We start from the raw sequence: 16,359 nt of genomic DNA on the forward strand, positions 1-16,359 counted from the left end.
ACTTAAAGTTATGCTCTAATGTTTAAAGAGTGTTCATCATTAATTTTGCTTGTTGAAAGGCTTTCGAATTAATGTATATATTTTGTAGAAATTCGACATTTTATGACATTCTCCGAATATAACATCAAACCAATCCAAAATCAAACAAAGAATGGTAATTAAACATCCAAATATCTAATCAAGCTAACTTAAAAGTTACAATATTTCACGTAAATACAGTATACTCTACCTATGTATGTTAAGTCCGGTACCTAACTTGATAATTTATGTTGTTTCTCTGGCACAAGTCCCTTAATCAACGCCGAAGTTTGTTTGGGGGAATAGAAATAAAGGAATCTGTACTTCTCCCATCCATCAGCATGCTGATCGGTATCCGCAGCCACATCGGTTTGAAATGGAACCGTTAAATCCGATGCCTCATGTAATGAAATGTTTAAAGAACTCTAACAACAACTTTTGAGGTATCTATAAATGGTCTGTTGAAAGTAAACATTTTGCTCATATATCCAACATACCCTTATTTTTCTAACCCAAATTTATTTCCCGCCCTTCTTGCTGGTAAATCCACATTACTGTTTAACCTAATGGATCGATATTATTTATTCTCATCCTGAATATGCAAGATATTTGCCACTTAGTATTGAGCAAACAACAGTCAATTAATTTAGGAAGTTTCTGGAATAACTTTCTTCAGTTACGCTTAATTACAAAAGTTGCGGAAGCAAAATACACAAGAATCACTTAGCGCATAACATCAAACAGACACAAACCGAACAGTCAATACCCTCTATAGACAGCTATAAAATTGAAAGTAATCTTTCTATAAGAAATTTCTATAAAAAAATTTATTAATAAAGTTGGAGGTACGCATATTGGTTTTCAATTTAACACTTATATAACTGCCTAAGAATTTTCTATTCTTTTGAGGTCGCTTTTGGTGATATATATCTTTTAACTTTTCTACGTATTTCTACATCCTTTTTGCTTTGGGCGTTCCTGAAAAGGCAAAATCCAGAAAATCGCTTCGGATGCTCGAAATTTAGAGATTGTTGTTTTCTTTTAATCATTCCTCTATTTGTAAATCTTGTACAATCAAATCTATTATTTAAATGCTACAAATTTCGAGGATCTATTATTTTATTTCGCTACGAATTAATTGAAATCAGAGTAAAACGAGATGTAGGGTTATACGCTAATAAGACAGAAATACAACCTTTCATTTTTACAAATTTATTTTTAAAGAATTGCCAATTCGTATGTGTGCATGTTGTTCAGTGGTTGTCGTTTGTTGGTGTGGTTCATAAGTGTTTCTCGTTTCTCGTTTTTTATATAGATTAGACCGTTGGTTTTCCTGTTTGAATTGTTTTATACTAGTCTTTTTTGGGGCCCTTTATAGCTTGGTGTTCGGTGTGAGCCAAGGCGCCGTGTTGAAGGCCGTACTTGGACCTATAATTGTTTACTTTTTACACATTGTGACTTGGATGGATAGTTGTCTCATTGGCACTCATACCACATCTTCTTATTTCTATGTAGATAGCCAATACAACGAGACTGACTGGAATGAATCAAGAAGAACTCGAATCCATGATGTATAATTAAAACGATTGATACTGTAAGCATTTTATATCTAGTTTGATTTTTATTTTCTTCCCTTTTGTAAAAGAATTTGGTGTTCATGGCAAATCTTTGGTTGTTTCTCTTAATTGATTCCCAAAAAGGAATATATATATCATTGAAGTTAAGTTTGTGAATACAGATGAAGTGTTGAAACAATTACTTCAGTTAAATCTTATACTTCTTTCGCCGAAAAGACTTACATATGCTGATGAAAAAGTATAACACCCTGATGCTTAAATTCCAAACTAGTTAAAAAGTTTTGAACGTCGCTGGGATGGATCGGTTTAACAAATCCTGTATTTTAGTGTGTGCAGCTTTTACATTAGGTGGATTGGCATTATTAACTACTATAGTTTCAATATCTACAAACTACTGGTTGTATGTAACGGAGGAACTTCCACTTAAGTATTTTATAACATACGACACCATTGAATATGAAGAAATGGATGAAGAAATGGAAAACTTTTTTTTAACTTTTCCTGACAAATTCGAAGTTTCTCTTGTGATCGGATTATGGCGATTTTGTTCAGTTGCCATGGGTTTGTAGTTCTATTATAGTATCGTTGTTTATATCTGGTTTTGTCCTATAACTAGTAAACCTTGTGTATAATTAAACAGCTACAGTCAACTGATGTATATTTATGTCGATGTATGAGATTCAACAGTCTCTTGAAATATCAGAAAATAAACAGCTATATCAAAGGGGAAAGACTTGGTTGTTACTTGCTTAATGTTCAGTGGCAAATACTTCATGCATATTCAAAAAGAGGGAAAGTTAACAATAAGTATAATTTGTTGGTTAAGCAATATAGATTAACTAGGATGATGGGTGGATAATTTGGGCTGCCACTTGAAATTGATTGTATGTTTGAAAAGAGCAGACATTTTGCTCTGCAAGAAGCTACCTATGGACCCCCAAAGAGTTGTTAAATGGGTTTTAAGCCATTTCAATTGATATTTTATAGTGTGTCTTTCTATGTTGTGATCTTACACTATTGTTTCAGGAAGGGTGAAGGTTGGCGCCTATTAAGACGTTTAAACCCGCTGCATTTGTTTGCACCTATCCTAAGTCAGGAACCTGATGTTCAGTGGTTTTCGTTTGTTGATGTGGTTCATAAGTGTTTCTCGTTTTTTATATAGATTAGACCGTTGGTTTTCCTGTTTGAATGGGTTTACACTAGTCATTTTAGGGCCCTTTATAGCTTGCTGTTCGGAGTGAGCCAAGGCTCCGTGTTGAAGGCCATACTTTGACCTATAATGGTTTACTTTTACATTGTGATTTGGGTGGAAAGTTGTCTCATTGGCACTCAAATCACATCTTCTTATATCTATTTAACGCGCAGAGAGCATGGCATCCATCAAACACGAGGCATCGGGTTTAACTTCCCTATTTTACCGGAGGTGGCTTCATATTTATAAATCCCGCACATTTAAAAGAACACACCAGTTTATCAAGGGTTTCACTGCCGGACAGGTGAAGTACATGGATGACCATTTTCCTGTAAACAAGTCAGCCTTTAGAGTGCAACAGAGCAATGAGCTTAGTAGTTGTTGTTTATTTTGAAAGTTTCAAGTAATTTCTTCAACTATGAGGTAAACAGGTACAGCACCATAAATGTTTGTTTCGTATGCAAACAGCCTCATCGCAAAGTCAAGAACATCATGAAGATCTTTATTTCACCTGTTCTGCTTTTAATAACATTTAACAATTATAACAAGAGGAACAAAAAAAGAAAAAATACCGTGTGTGCAAAAATAAGACGTGACCTACAAAAGAGAGGTGAAAGATAATAAAGGGATATTCAAACTGATTAGTCAAAATTAAACTGACAATGTAATGGCAAAAAAACTAGAAACGATCACAAGTCAAGACAAACAACACAATGAAAACAGTATAAGTCAAATAAGGACACACAAACCTACGATAAAAAGAAAAGAGACGAACAGACTAAACAAAAGCCAATCAAACATTGTTTTTATTCAAGACAAATATAACCAAAACGTTCACAAGAAGCCAAAACGATAACCAAAACATATATGCAATGACAAAAAGAAAAAAAGAATATATAAATACGAAAATAGTTTTAAATATCGAGCGCATGCTGACAATAAAACTGTCATTTAAGTTAAGTCTCAGTTATTGTTCAAAGACCCGTCACAAGTCATCAACTTTGCAGGAAGTTTAGACTTTGAGACAACATAAAACCAAATTTGTTTGAATCTAACTTGAGTTAAAGAGAGATAGTTGACATAACCACTAGATCAGCAGGAACTGCTAACATTTCCTTATAAATTAAATAACCTATTTCCCGGTTTATTGTTACATTCGATTCGTGTTGCTAAGTCTGAAGTTTTCAGTGTTATTATTTATGGATTTTTTATTTTCGATTTTGTGCATTATCATTTCCTGCATTTTGTTAGACAGAATATTCATTTTCATCCTGTCTATGGCAAGATTATTTATTTTCAATTCTTACCTAGCCAGTATATCATTTCAACAGGGGAGGATTGATACTGTAAAATCATTTCAACCCGGGAGGATTGATATAGTAAAATCATTTCAACAGGGGAGGATTGATATTGTAAAATCATTTCAACAGGGGAGGATTGATATTGTAAAATCATTTCAACAGGGGAGGATTGATATTGTAAAATAAATAGCTTGACCCCGCCACACGTTCAAGTGCCTGACCTCTACATGTCTTTTCTGTTTTGTGTGTTATTTGGATGCTGTTTCATGAACGTATACTATACACCTTTTATATATATTGTCAATCTTAGAATCATCTTACATGTATGTGTAGTCATCATTACTTTCATTTTCAGTATGACTTACCGTTGAGTAATAATTTGGGCAAAAGAAGCAAAACATATCAGCAGATGCGTTAATTTATATAATTCCTTTAAATCATAAATAGGATTTAAATATGTTTTTGTTTCAGAATTCACCTTTTGTGAGAATTTGGATTACAAGATACCGAAAATAGAACGCCAGGAAGTTGCCATTTCAATTGCTGGTTAGTGAAAAGATTTACAAATCTCATCCAAATATCAATGTTCATTATTCTGTTATGCATTTGAAAATAGCAAGCGGCATAAAAACATATCTACAAGTATCAACATAAAATTATCTCAAAACATACAACAATATTAAAATGATAATTTCTATCGAAGATAATCAAAATAAAAAAAAAGGCGGAAACCACCAAAGATAGAATCAAAACTCGTAAATCAAAGAGACTGACAAAACCATGACAAACAACAAAAAACGAAGAAAAGACAAACATCTGTCTACAAAACTAAAAGACGAATATTCAACTTAAAACTAATTTACATAGTTTGGACAATGTATAAATAAGGAATGTGCAAAACGAGTCTATCAAAAAAAAAGAGTCAGAAAACAGCAAGGGGCAATCAAATACCTTAAGTTGAAGAAAAAAGACAATATGGTTCATCCGCAAGCATTGATAACTGTTTTATATGCAATAAATTAACGTATAGTCGCTAGGCTTCCAAAATGTCGTACATGACTTTTTTGGCTAAAATTACTTTTTCACACAAATCGTCTTGGCGGAGGGCAATCTTTGATACTCCGAAATAGCATACAGTTAGACCAATCAGAACATTTGAAATAAGACTTGTGACAAAATTGCCAATCTCAATTGCTTGTACAGTTTGTTGTATGTAAATTGAAAAGTGTTGTATAAAGGCTTAAGAAATCAAACACTTATACATTTCTTTATTTCTGTTAAAATAAGAAACGTCATAGTTTTTATTTCACTGTCATTCGCAAAAATATTCAGGTTCACTTACGACTTTTTGGAAGCATGCATTTCAACCAAATTTTCAAAGCCTGTTTGTGAGATTTATTTTTTTGAAAAATTTGTTATTTACTACATTTTGGAAGCTCAGCGACGGTATGCTTTTTTACGTTCATAGTACGTAACTTATTATTAGTCAGCCAAATGTGGTCGCTACACAAGTTATTGTATCATTTCATCGTGTTTTGTTTCAATGGTATGATAGAATGAAAATACCAACAAAAATTTGTATTAATTTAGCAAACTTAAAATTTATTTTTACGAATGAATATCGTATTTACAGAATCACAGAGAGAAGCGTCTCCAATGTTTCTCACAGCTCTCGTTTTACTCATTGATTCTGGGATATTTAACGTGATGGGAAATATCAAATGGTTTAGGGTAACAGTGGTGGCAAGCATTAGTTACATATTAACAGGTAGGATTAATATAAAGGTTATTATGTGCACATATGTGTATATATATATACATTAAACAAGGTCGGTCGGAAAAGGTTTTTGAAACCGGTTAAAGAAATTACGCAATTTGATTTACTGCGTTCGAATAAGCGCTTTAATGGATTAATCATCTTTATAATCATATTTTCTGAAAAACAAGGATCTGTATATACATTTGGAAATGTATGAAAATAACACTTTACAAATTTTGGGCGTCTGAAGCGCTTTTCTAGATTTTCCTTCATCAGGAACGCTTAAATCCAAATATTTAAAGGCCAGGAATATATAATCACGGAGAAACGCTAGGAGATATATAACAAAAAGGGATATTAAAAGAATATCCAAAATGATCTAAGGTGAATTTTGCCTGAGCGAGTGTCTTAGCAACTATGCAATCGAAAATCTAAAACATGGAAGCTATTATACTCGTACAATGTCAACTATGATCTTGCAATACTATTTGGTACTCAACCTTGTATAAACTAGAAAGTTCCATAAATAGTCACTCCTTATATCATAAAAATAGAAAATATATGTATTTGGTAAAATATTCTGGTCACTCAGTTTCAGAAACTCATTATATTTACCACCTTCAATTCAATATATTAACCACCTTCAATTCAACTCATTATATTCATTAAATTTCTTTCTTGTTGTAGCACTTTTTGTTGTGGTTGGCATGGTAATTTACATTGCTAACATACAGAGAGAAATGCAGAAAGTTGCAGATTTAAAGAGAGAAGACGTGTCAGTAGATTGTAGTTATGGTTGGTCATTCTATGTCATGTGGTTGAGTTTCATCATGTCTTTGGCTGATGCAATCATATGTATAGTTATATTCCTTAATGAATGGAAAAAGATTCAAAGCACAGCCGAGATCAAGATGCAGCTGACCAATATATCTGATGAGAACGAAATGACTGTGTGATAACTCATTATTTACATTTTTATGAATTCGCTAAAATAATTCAACATAAAGACATTTTCTATTATTTTCCAACATTATGTGGAAATTTAAGCACACTAACTTTCTTTTGTGATTAAAGAAATACATATTCTTTATTTTTTTTATCTATATAGTAGTTTTCATATGTTACTGAAGCATTCGATAAAATTTTCCTCATTCCGTAAGGAAATTAATCCATTCTGATCGTTTCCAATGTTAATATTTGTCAGTTTGATATCTGAACCTTATATTATTAGTTACATGGTGTGTTAGTGACCTAATACGATATATATGGGGTCAGTAAACTCCATAGGGGGTGACAGCGAAGCTCGAATCCCCATATGGAATTTACTGACCCCATATATATCGTATTAGGTCACTAGCACACCGTGTAACGAATTTATCTTACCGACTATCTTCACATGTGGTATTTAGACTAGCGGCCTATCAAAGTGATCGAGTCTTCAATACTTAGTATTAAGAACCTACTTCCATTTGTCTATACAAAAAACAAATGCCAACAAAAACAACTTGTTAGCTTTAAATTTGTATTATGAATTTATTTCAATCGTTCATTATCAATTTCTTCGTCTGTTAAAACCTTTCAGATTTCTTTTTTGTTTTGAAAGGGAAATAACTCCTTACTAACCCATATGGTAACTAACCCCATATGGTAACTAACCCCATATTTTTTTAGGACACCCTATATCAAATATAAGTAGTCACCACGTGTAGTCCTTTAATCAATCATATCCCCAGAAATCTATAGGAGGTAAGAAAAAAAAATATATATAATCAGAAAATCGGCGAAAACTATACATTTTTTATATATAAAAGTAGAAGTTGTCTTCAAATAATCACTGTTAAATATGTGTTTCCCAAAATGATATCCTAATGTAAAAAAATAAAGAAAAATTCAAAGTACTCTATTATGTATATCAATCTCTTCACACGTCATACACGTATGTATGCTTAAGAATATTGTAAAGTTTGTGTAAATAGTAACAGATAGGAAATAGCAAATCAGCTCGTTTGATGTTTTGTTTTCCAAAAACGAAATTTCATCTTTACTGAGAAAAAACTCATCGAAAAGAGTGATATTAACATTTGCTCCGAACGGGAAAGCGTATTTTGCTATGGATGTGACATCCGTTACCAGCTGCCCGTTAATATACTAGTAGGTCAGATCGTTTGAAGGAAATGAAACGTTTTCTGTCAGAATTTAATTGGTACAAACATTTCTGAGAACAAGATCATCATTAAATGGAAGTAAGATCGTTGCTGTCGATCGAAAGTTAAACAAACAAGACAAACATGACAATAGGTCATATCAGACATCATTTTTTTGCAATCTTTGCATGCATGTGCATATACTTAATAGTAGTTATTTTGGGACTGCTGAATTGCAATATTTTTAGTCTTAACAAATGAAACATGTTAATGGTTTTGGGGTCAGTATTCCTTTTGATCACCAATAATCCTGTCGATTTAAGCCCAATTTCATGGATGGATAGATTGCTGTTTAACATCAAGCGACAAATTAAATGCACATTCAAGACGAGAACATAATACAATGGTATAAATATTACCCTGCTTTACACAGACCGACATGGTGAGCCGGAATTTTAACGTGCTAGTTCACAAGGTAACAGTCCACAGGAAGACAAATCACCTTACCCGGACATATTGTTCTGACTCCGAGCCGACCAGTATTTGCTCTTACTGTTTAATGCCGTGTGCTTAGCGGAGAAGCACAATTTCACCAGAATAATGGAAGTAAAGCTGCCAGATACAAGCTTCTAACAGATACCAACTTCAATATGTTTAAATATAGCGAGTTTGATCCGTTGTTGATTGATTGATTGGCGTTTAACGGCACTTTCAGCACTATTATGATATTCGTGGCTGTCAGTTTTATTGGTGTAGGAAGCCGGGGTGCCTGGAGAGAACCACCGACCATCGGTAGGAAAACTGACAATCCTAGTCAATTAAGGTTAGATTCGAGAGTACCTGCCATGTGTGTTATTAGAACTCACAACCTCAGTGGTGACAGGCTAGTGATACAGTAGCTCGACTACTTTGACCATTCTGCCACCAAGGCCCTTATTGGAAGAATCGTCTTACAATAAATCACAAGCAACCAGAACTGACAAAGATAATTCATGAGAATTAAAGGATGGTACTGTATTGTTTTAAATCGATAAACAAAGAAAAATGACGTGTATGTTTTCTTTTCATTTTCTTCGATAGATTGATTGATTGTTGTTTGCTTAAAGTCCAGTGGCATTTTTTGTTTTTCATTTCGAAAGACAACTGTTTACCTTTTTCTTTTATTACGTATTGACGATGTTAAATGTTCTTTGAACACAGAATATATACTTAAAACCAATCATTAGGTCAAATTTAAATGCAACGTTGCGTTTCAGTTTCAAACCCATGTATGTTTTAATATTTATAGCGTGTAAAATGTTGTTAATTCTAACATGACATGAACAAGCAATGACCTGGCCTTCTTTAACATTATAATGTTTGTAATACAAAAGGTAATTTGAATAACCTATCTCTCCTTTATATATGAACAAGATCAATATTAGTCATGCAGTTCAAAAAGTGAAGAGAATCGGATATGACTGACAAAAAACCTCTTTATATTACATTACAAGATCAATTAAATTTTACACCAAGAACACAAGTTTAATTTCATTTTTATATTTTGTTTTGTAACTTTTTATTAATTGATCCGCCTCACATGGAAATGTTAGACAACAGAAGCGTGATTTGAAAAGCTTAATGTTTAATAAAATAGGTAAGATAGTGTCACCCCGTCTTATTTCACACCTCAGACAATGAAGGAATATATTACTTCTTTTTTTATCATTTCATTGCTGTTCTTATTTCGATTTATAGTGTGTCAAGATGCACCTCCGTATTATGTATATCTTCCTGACCCTGAGGGTAAGTAAAACTTTACTGTTGTTTTATGAAAAAAAATGAAAACAACACGTTATCAATTTCATTCGTCTGAAAGCGCTTTTCTGGATTTACCTTCATCAGGAACGCTCAAAACCGAATATTTGAAAGCCAAGGATGTATAAGAACCGAAACAGGTGAAGAGCTATATTATCAAAAAAGACCTTACAAAAAATAGCCAAATCCATTTGATGTCAACTTTGCCTGAGGGAGTTGAAACCTTAGTTTCTTTATAATTTCAAAATTTGTAAACGGACAATTTTAGAAAAGTTTGCTATAAATCAGGTCGCACCGAAGCTGATAAAATTGGAGCCATATTATATACTAGTACTGTATACAATATGTTCCTCATTCAAATATAGAGAAAACGGTAGTACAATAATATATTTTCTGAATTTGTCACTTTACGATAAAAACCAAGACAGGCAAGTTTTGTTTTACATAAAATTTATGCACATTTAAAATTCTTTTAGAATAATTATAAAAAAAACCAAATTCCATGTGTTTCAAAATTTATATTATGCAGATATTCATTAATACATTTAATATATATATATAAGTACGTCTAAACAAGTGACAACTCGACGACAGATCCATGGATTGGATTACCAGTGAAGTTGATACACATATTATATTCATAATTACTCTAAATATCAGCACAACAATGTTAAATCTGCAAATTTGCAGAAGCAAATTTTTGTTCTTCCCTCGCCGTGATTCGAACTCATGCTAATGAGATATCGAGACAACACCGCATGCACTGTGTCCAGCGCTCTAGACCACTCGGCCACCTAGACTGATCTAAAATTTAGCTTTCGGTGGCCAAGTGCTACCTTTCCTCGTCAGTAGAATCTAGAGTTGTACCACAGTACATGATATATTAGGCATGAAGATGGAATTGATTGCAGATTAGCTAAATTATCTATCGTAAATGATCGTAAGATGCAGTCACAGAAAACATTATTTGATAAGTACGTCTAAACAAGTGACAACTCTACGACAGATCCATCCATTGGATCACCAGTGAAGGTGATACACGGCTGAAAACACATGTTATATTCACAATTACTCTAAATATCAGCACAACAATGTTTAATCTGCAACCTCGCCGGGATTCGAACTCATGCTATTGATATATCGAGACAACACCGCCTGCACTGTGTCAAGCGCTCTAGACCACTCGGCCACCTAGACTGAACTAAAAATTTAGCTTTCGGTGGCCTAGACTGAATATCATTATCAGAGCTGCAAAGTTGATTTTCTACATCTGAGTGGGGTACACAAGAAACCATCCCAATGCCTGGAAAATGAAATGCTAATTGTTTTCCTTATAAACATAAATTATGATACCTGGATTCAGTGTACGCTCGCGACCAACATTATTGATGGCAACACATATAATACTTTTGGAAGCATCAAAACAAAAAATGAAGTCTACTGTCACCCTTCGGATGCAATGTTTAAAGATTTTTATTCGACATTTTTTATTTTCGTCCTCTCTTTCCAAAATCAAAAGTACTGTTCTTCTTTTATCCTTCTTTTATTTATTAGTTTCGACCAACACAATCTTTATTTTGGCATTTGAATCACAAATATAGGTTTACAAAAAAAGTAACAGATTTGATAAAGGAAAAATACAATTAAAATTTTTTTTTAAATCTAAATAATTAAAAAAAAAATCAAAATCAAAATCAAATGTTTGAGAACGCAGAAGGACGGACAGACAATGTCATTGATCAAAAACTGGAAGGACAACCAAAAAAGTACCCATAAAAATCTTCCGCATAGTGAAACAAGAACACCGCGAAAAACCGGGAGTTAACAGAGCTGTTCCGGTAATGTATGCATTTTCTGATTCCATAATCTTACCCTAATGTTAGTCTGACCGTCATGTTGCTTATGACGCGTCATAAGCTGCTTATAAGTGGCTTTTTGGGATAATGAAATACTAGGAAAAGAGGGTGGAATATTTGTCTGCGACAACAAATACACCAAAAATATGGTTATTCTTGCTGTGACAGTCTTTTTATAATAGTAAATTTATATAACAACATCAAAGGAGAAAGAATAACTGGCAGCATCTGTTATAACTTTAACATTTATAAGTATGCTGAAGATACCAAAGATATAGTCAAAATCATAAGTCGAAAATGATCTGATAAAACCCTTATTTTATTATATTGTGTTTGCTACAACAAAATTAGCGTTCTCACAGTTGAAAATGGTTGTCACAACTATTTACCAGATTATCAAAGACAAACACGTTTTCACAGTGCACATATTTTGTTTGTTTCAAACCAATAAATTTTGGCACAGTCGTACATTGACTGTCACATCCCAGGTGTTGAACAACAAACAAAGTTGTCATGGGCGGTTTTTTTTTTGTCCGAGGCATGTATGTACATATAAAGAAACTTTAGACCCTTACTGTACCTAAGGTATTCTTATATTTTTGTGTTAAAAAAGATGGATTGGATAAGCATAAAGATTAAAAGTTTAAATAATCCAGTGACAATGTATCATCTCTACGTTTGAACGCGACGTTAAGGGTAATGCTTCAAATTTGCAATTCAAGAAGCTTCTGCATGGAGTATGCCTCATGTGAATTTCGAAACGAGCCGATGAAGGGAAAAGCATAGTTGGTTCCTAAACGGATGCCGACTTTCTTAAGCAAAGACGTCTACCAGACAACAAACATGATGTTAATAAAAAAAAGTTCAAACGTCTTCATAATATCATTTCAATACACTTTTTGTTTGAATCGGAGTGAATACTTTTTGTAACGGCCCTGGCGTGACGTAAATTCAGGGAAAATTGGTTCTACCTTTTTCATGACGACAATTTAATTATAACAATAAAACTGATATCATAACTCTCTACCCACTACAACATTCGTCATAGGAGTCATTCATCTTCTGTGATTCAGAATTGAAATCTTCACTTCTCACAAAAGATATTTTCTATCTTTTTCAGGCGCTATGAACGGTGAAGGAGGAGGAGAGGGCTGCATATTTTATGACGAAAGCTTACATTGTTTCTGAATGGACATATGAAACACATGGAACTATCACACTACATCTTTTTATTTTTATATGAAGAAATTGCTGTGTAAAATTTGGATCTTTCTTGAATCGACTAATGAACAAACTTAAATTATTGAATAAACAGACATATCATACGCATACATTAAAGTGGGATGCTTCTCTTCTATAATATATCAAGCATACAATGTCATACATGCATTTATTTAGGTTAACACCGTTTACCCATTGCAACGCCAAAAAGGACCATTTAATGTCGTCACAGTAAACATCTATTCTGGTCTTACGTTTATAGTATATAAGGGCTACTGTCTCGTTGATGTGAGCTCAACGTCTCTTTATTCATGTTACAATTGCCATTCGATATATCGAGATAAATTATCCAGAAACAGTCAGATACAGTAGTCAAGTGGAGCGATCGGATCATGAAAGTCCTGGTATCTGACCATGAATGCAATACATTTGTCAAGTCTATTAGTATTTCAAAATCACTGCCAGTAATGTTTTGCTCATATTTCCAGTTGCTGCATACTTATCATAAAGGAATTGACTATTAGTGTTCGAGTTAAACCAAGAATAAACGAATAGCATTATCTCCAAACGAAACGAGACCGTGTCTCGACGGGATAAGCGTTTCTTGCTATGCCCATCATAATCAAAACAATGAGTTGTCCGATTAATTATGCTAAAAAAAACAAAATTATACTTGTTCTAAAATAATCTGAACCGTTTCCAGAAAAAAAACCAATTACACTTAACTATACGATCTGACATGTGAACCTTTAAGATTCAAACGTAGCACAATACATATATCTATTGAAATGTGACCAAGGTCGATTGTAAAACGAGTTTTTTCTTTCCTTATTTAATAATTAGCATAGACATGATAGAGCGATGTGTTTCTTTTTGTGTTTCTTGAAAGTACTGTGTGTTTTTTTTTTTTTTTTTATTTTATAGCTCGATATTTTAAACTAGTTCACAGATTGTATTTTAAAACTGCCTTTACTATCCAGATCTTAATGATCTTAACGATCCGATCACAATTAATCCTTGACCAACGTCACTTATTTTTTCACCATCATGTGTTTCGATTTGTCGAATGACTTCCGTGTACATAAAGATATCGTAAAATAGCTGCCATGAACAGAGTTAGAAGCTTTGTTTTTCCAGTGGCTACCTTTGATATATCATGTAATTTCCCTGTATTGACATATGTATGTATGTTTTCCAGTATTGACATATGCCTGGAAACTGGCAGTCCTTTTATTGTATGGAGAGTTTCTTAACCCAAAACAATTTGTAACCATGTTAATATTTTAAAGCTAACAGCGATAACGTCAGGTCAAACTTGTCTTCGAACAAAATAGTATAAATAAAGGCAACAGTAGTATACCGCTTTTCAAAAGTCATAAATCGATTGAGAGAAAACAAATCCAAGTTACAAACTAAAACCGTGGGAAACACATCAACTATAAGAGGAAAACAACGAAATAACAGAACACAGAAGTGCAACAAAAAACAAACAACAATGCAACATTCATAGAAATGAACTATATTCCTGACTTGGTACAGGACAAATTTGTTGTCCTAAGGAGATAATGATATACTAGTACTGCAAGTGACAATTACAGTTCTAATACATTTGTTGGCGATCCCTTTCAATTCATTTTAAATTTGTTAGGTTGTTATCTCAAAACTCATACTATTTAACACCACATGTTGCAATATAGTACGTTAAACTTGTTACATGTACCGTTATGGTGTTATTTGAAAGCATAACATTGTGCTATCTAATGGTCAAACTACTCTAGAAAGGTGTTGCATGATTTTTTTTAAAGGATAATCTGATATAGATGATTTTAATTTCGATATTTATCGGTTTATTGTGCTTTTGTTGAGGTTTGTTGTCCTTAGGAGATAATGATATACTGCAAGTGACAAAAACAGTTCTTATACATTTGTTGACGAGCCCTTTCAATTCATTTTAAATTTGTTAGGTTGCTATCTCAAAACTCATACTAGTTAACACCACATGTTGCAATATAGTACGTTAAACTTGTTACATGTACCGTTATGGTGTTATTTGAAAGCATAACAATGCATTGTAGAGAAATGTATTCAATTCTTCAAAACTTGAGGGTTGAGATTTTAAAAAATATGTCATTTGCCACACCTTTGTGTACCTGACAAGTACTTAAAGTGAAGAACCTCGTCAGCAGATATACTTTGTAATATTAATGGGTTTTTTTTTTCCATTCAGAAAATTTGGTATAGATGGCAGATCTTTATTAGCCTTTGTTTAATTAATTCACAACTTATTTTCTAAGTGTTTTCAGAGTTTGACAAAAATTGTATTTTTGTCTTGTTTGGTGGCTGTCAAAGGCATCAAAAGTTAACATTCTGTATATTTATTTTGTTATTTATAGATAAAGGAAATGTGTGATATAAGCCAACAGGACAGTCACCAAACTGAAAGCTAGCTTAAAACTAATTTCAATTAATAGATAAACCTTGGTTACCTAGAATTAAAATATTTATCAGTTTACATCCAACAATTTGAGCGTAAAGACGTCATTAGCAGTACAAGAAAAGCATGACCATGTACAACGGCAACATATATATGTTAGTATCAGCAGGATGTAGGACCATAAATGTTCATTACTGTATAACAAATCATATTTGGTTATGTTTTAATCACTGTTTGAACCATTTAAAACAACTTTCAAAGATCTTACTACAATGGTAAATTTATAACCTTCCAGATCAAATGCTTTCAAATGACAAATAAGTTTACATTGATCGTACCTAAAGTTACCGGTTTTTTAAACAACATCACCGTAAACATTAGGATGTGACATCCTATTGTAATAAGGTTTCTACAAATACAGCCATACTTCCGAATCAAATCTTTGAAGTTGTATCTAGTAACTATTGTAAGTACTGTACTTTGTGTATAATTTATATAACGAAAGCAGATAATATATGATACCAATAATGTTTGACAACATGCAGAATTATATAACAAGTAAATAAATGACAATTTGAACCCTTGCACAGCAGCTAAATAATTGTTCTATCTTTTCTATTAAACGTGTTTTGTACAAAATGTACCTTTCTTCGTGCGTGTGTTTTGTGCTGTGTTATGTAAATGAACAAACAAATTCAAACTGTCTGCAAACGTGAGGTCAAATGTGCTATTGATTTTCACACAAAACTCGTTTGTCATTTCAGATGTTAGATGAAGTAAGGACTGCTGAAAAAAAATGCTAGTATATTCAATTAAGGCAACAGTCATTTACCGTTGTTCAAATCTCATAAATCTGTTAAGAAGACAAACCTGACAGAATAAAATGAAATCAAAAAGGAGTGCGAGTGTGCGCGTCTACGGGGTAAGCGTCTCCTGCTACGCATGCGTCACCCGCCATGCGAATCAACACTTAGTCAAAATTTCACAATCGGGAATAGGACGCATTCGGTAAAATAAAACGACAAATAAAACATCATTTAAGAAATTATTAACAGAGAAG

General features: G+C 32.9%; 1 protein-coding gene across 1 annotated transcript; it reads left to right on the top strand.

The window, feature by feature from the left end:
- The first annotated feature begins 1,759 nt into the window (after positions 1–1,759).
- LOC127720975 (transmembrane protein 114-like) lies at positions 1,760–6,937 on the top strand. The gene is made up of 4 exons (XM_052227696.1): positions 1,760–2,156; positions 4,560–4,634; positions 5,722–5,856; positions 6,535–6,937. The coding sequence occupies exons 1-4, from the start codon at positions 1,892–1,894 to the stop codon at positions 6,801–6,803; spliced, it is 744 nt and encodes a 247-aa protein (XP_052083656.1). The 5' UTR covers positions 1,760–1,891; the 3' UTR covers positions 6,804–6,937.
- Positions 6,938–16,359: the final 9,422 nt, after the last annotated feature.

The sequence above is a fragment of the Mytilus californianus genome, unplaced genomic scaffold (assembly GCF_021869535.1).
Source record: "Mytilus californianus isolate M0D057914Y unplaced genomic scaffold, xbMytCali1.0.p SCAF_11, whole genome shotgun sequence".
Classification (NCBI taxonomy): domain Eukaryota; kingdom Metazoa; phylum Mollusca; class Bivalvia; order Mytilida; family Mytilidae; genus Mytilus; species Mytilus californianus.

What these genes read in the sequence shown, in the direction of transcription:
- LOC127720975 (XM_052227696.1), top strand. Translation starts at nt 1,892, where the DNA reads ATGGATCGGTTTAACAAATCCTGTATTTTAGTGTGTGCAGCTTTTACA. An exon ending in ATTTTGTTCAGTTGCCATGG is followed by an intron (nt 2,157 to 4,559) that starts GTTTGTAGTTCT and finishes TTTTTGTTTCAG; the next exon opens with AATTCACCTTTTGTGAGAAT. An exon ending in AGTTGCCATTTCAATTGCTG is followed by an intron (nt 4,635 to 5,721) that starts GTTAGTGAAAAG and finishes TCGTATTTACAG; the next exon opens with AATCACAGAGAGAAGCGTCT.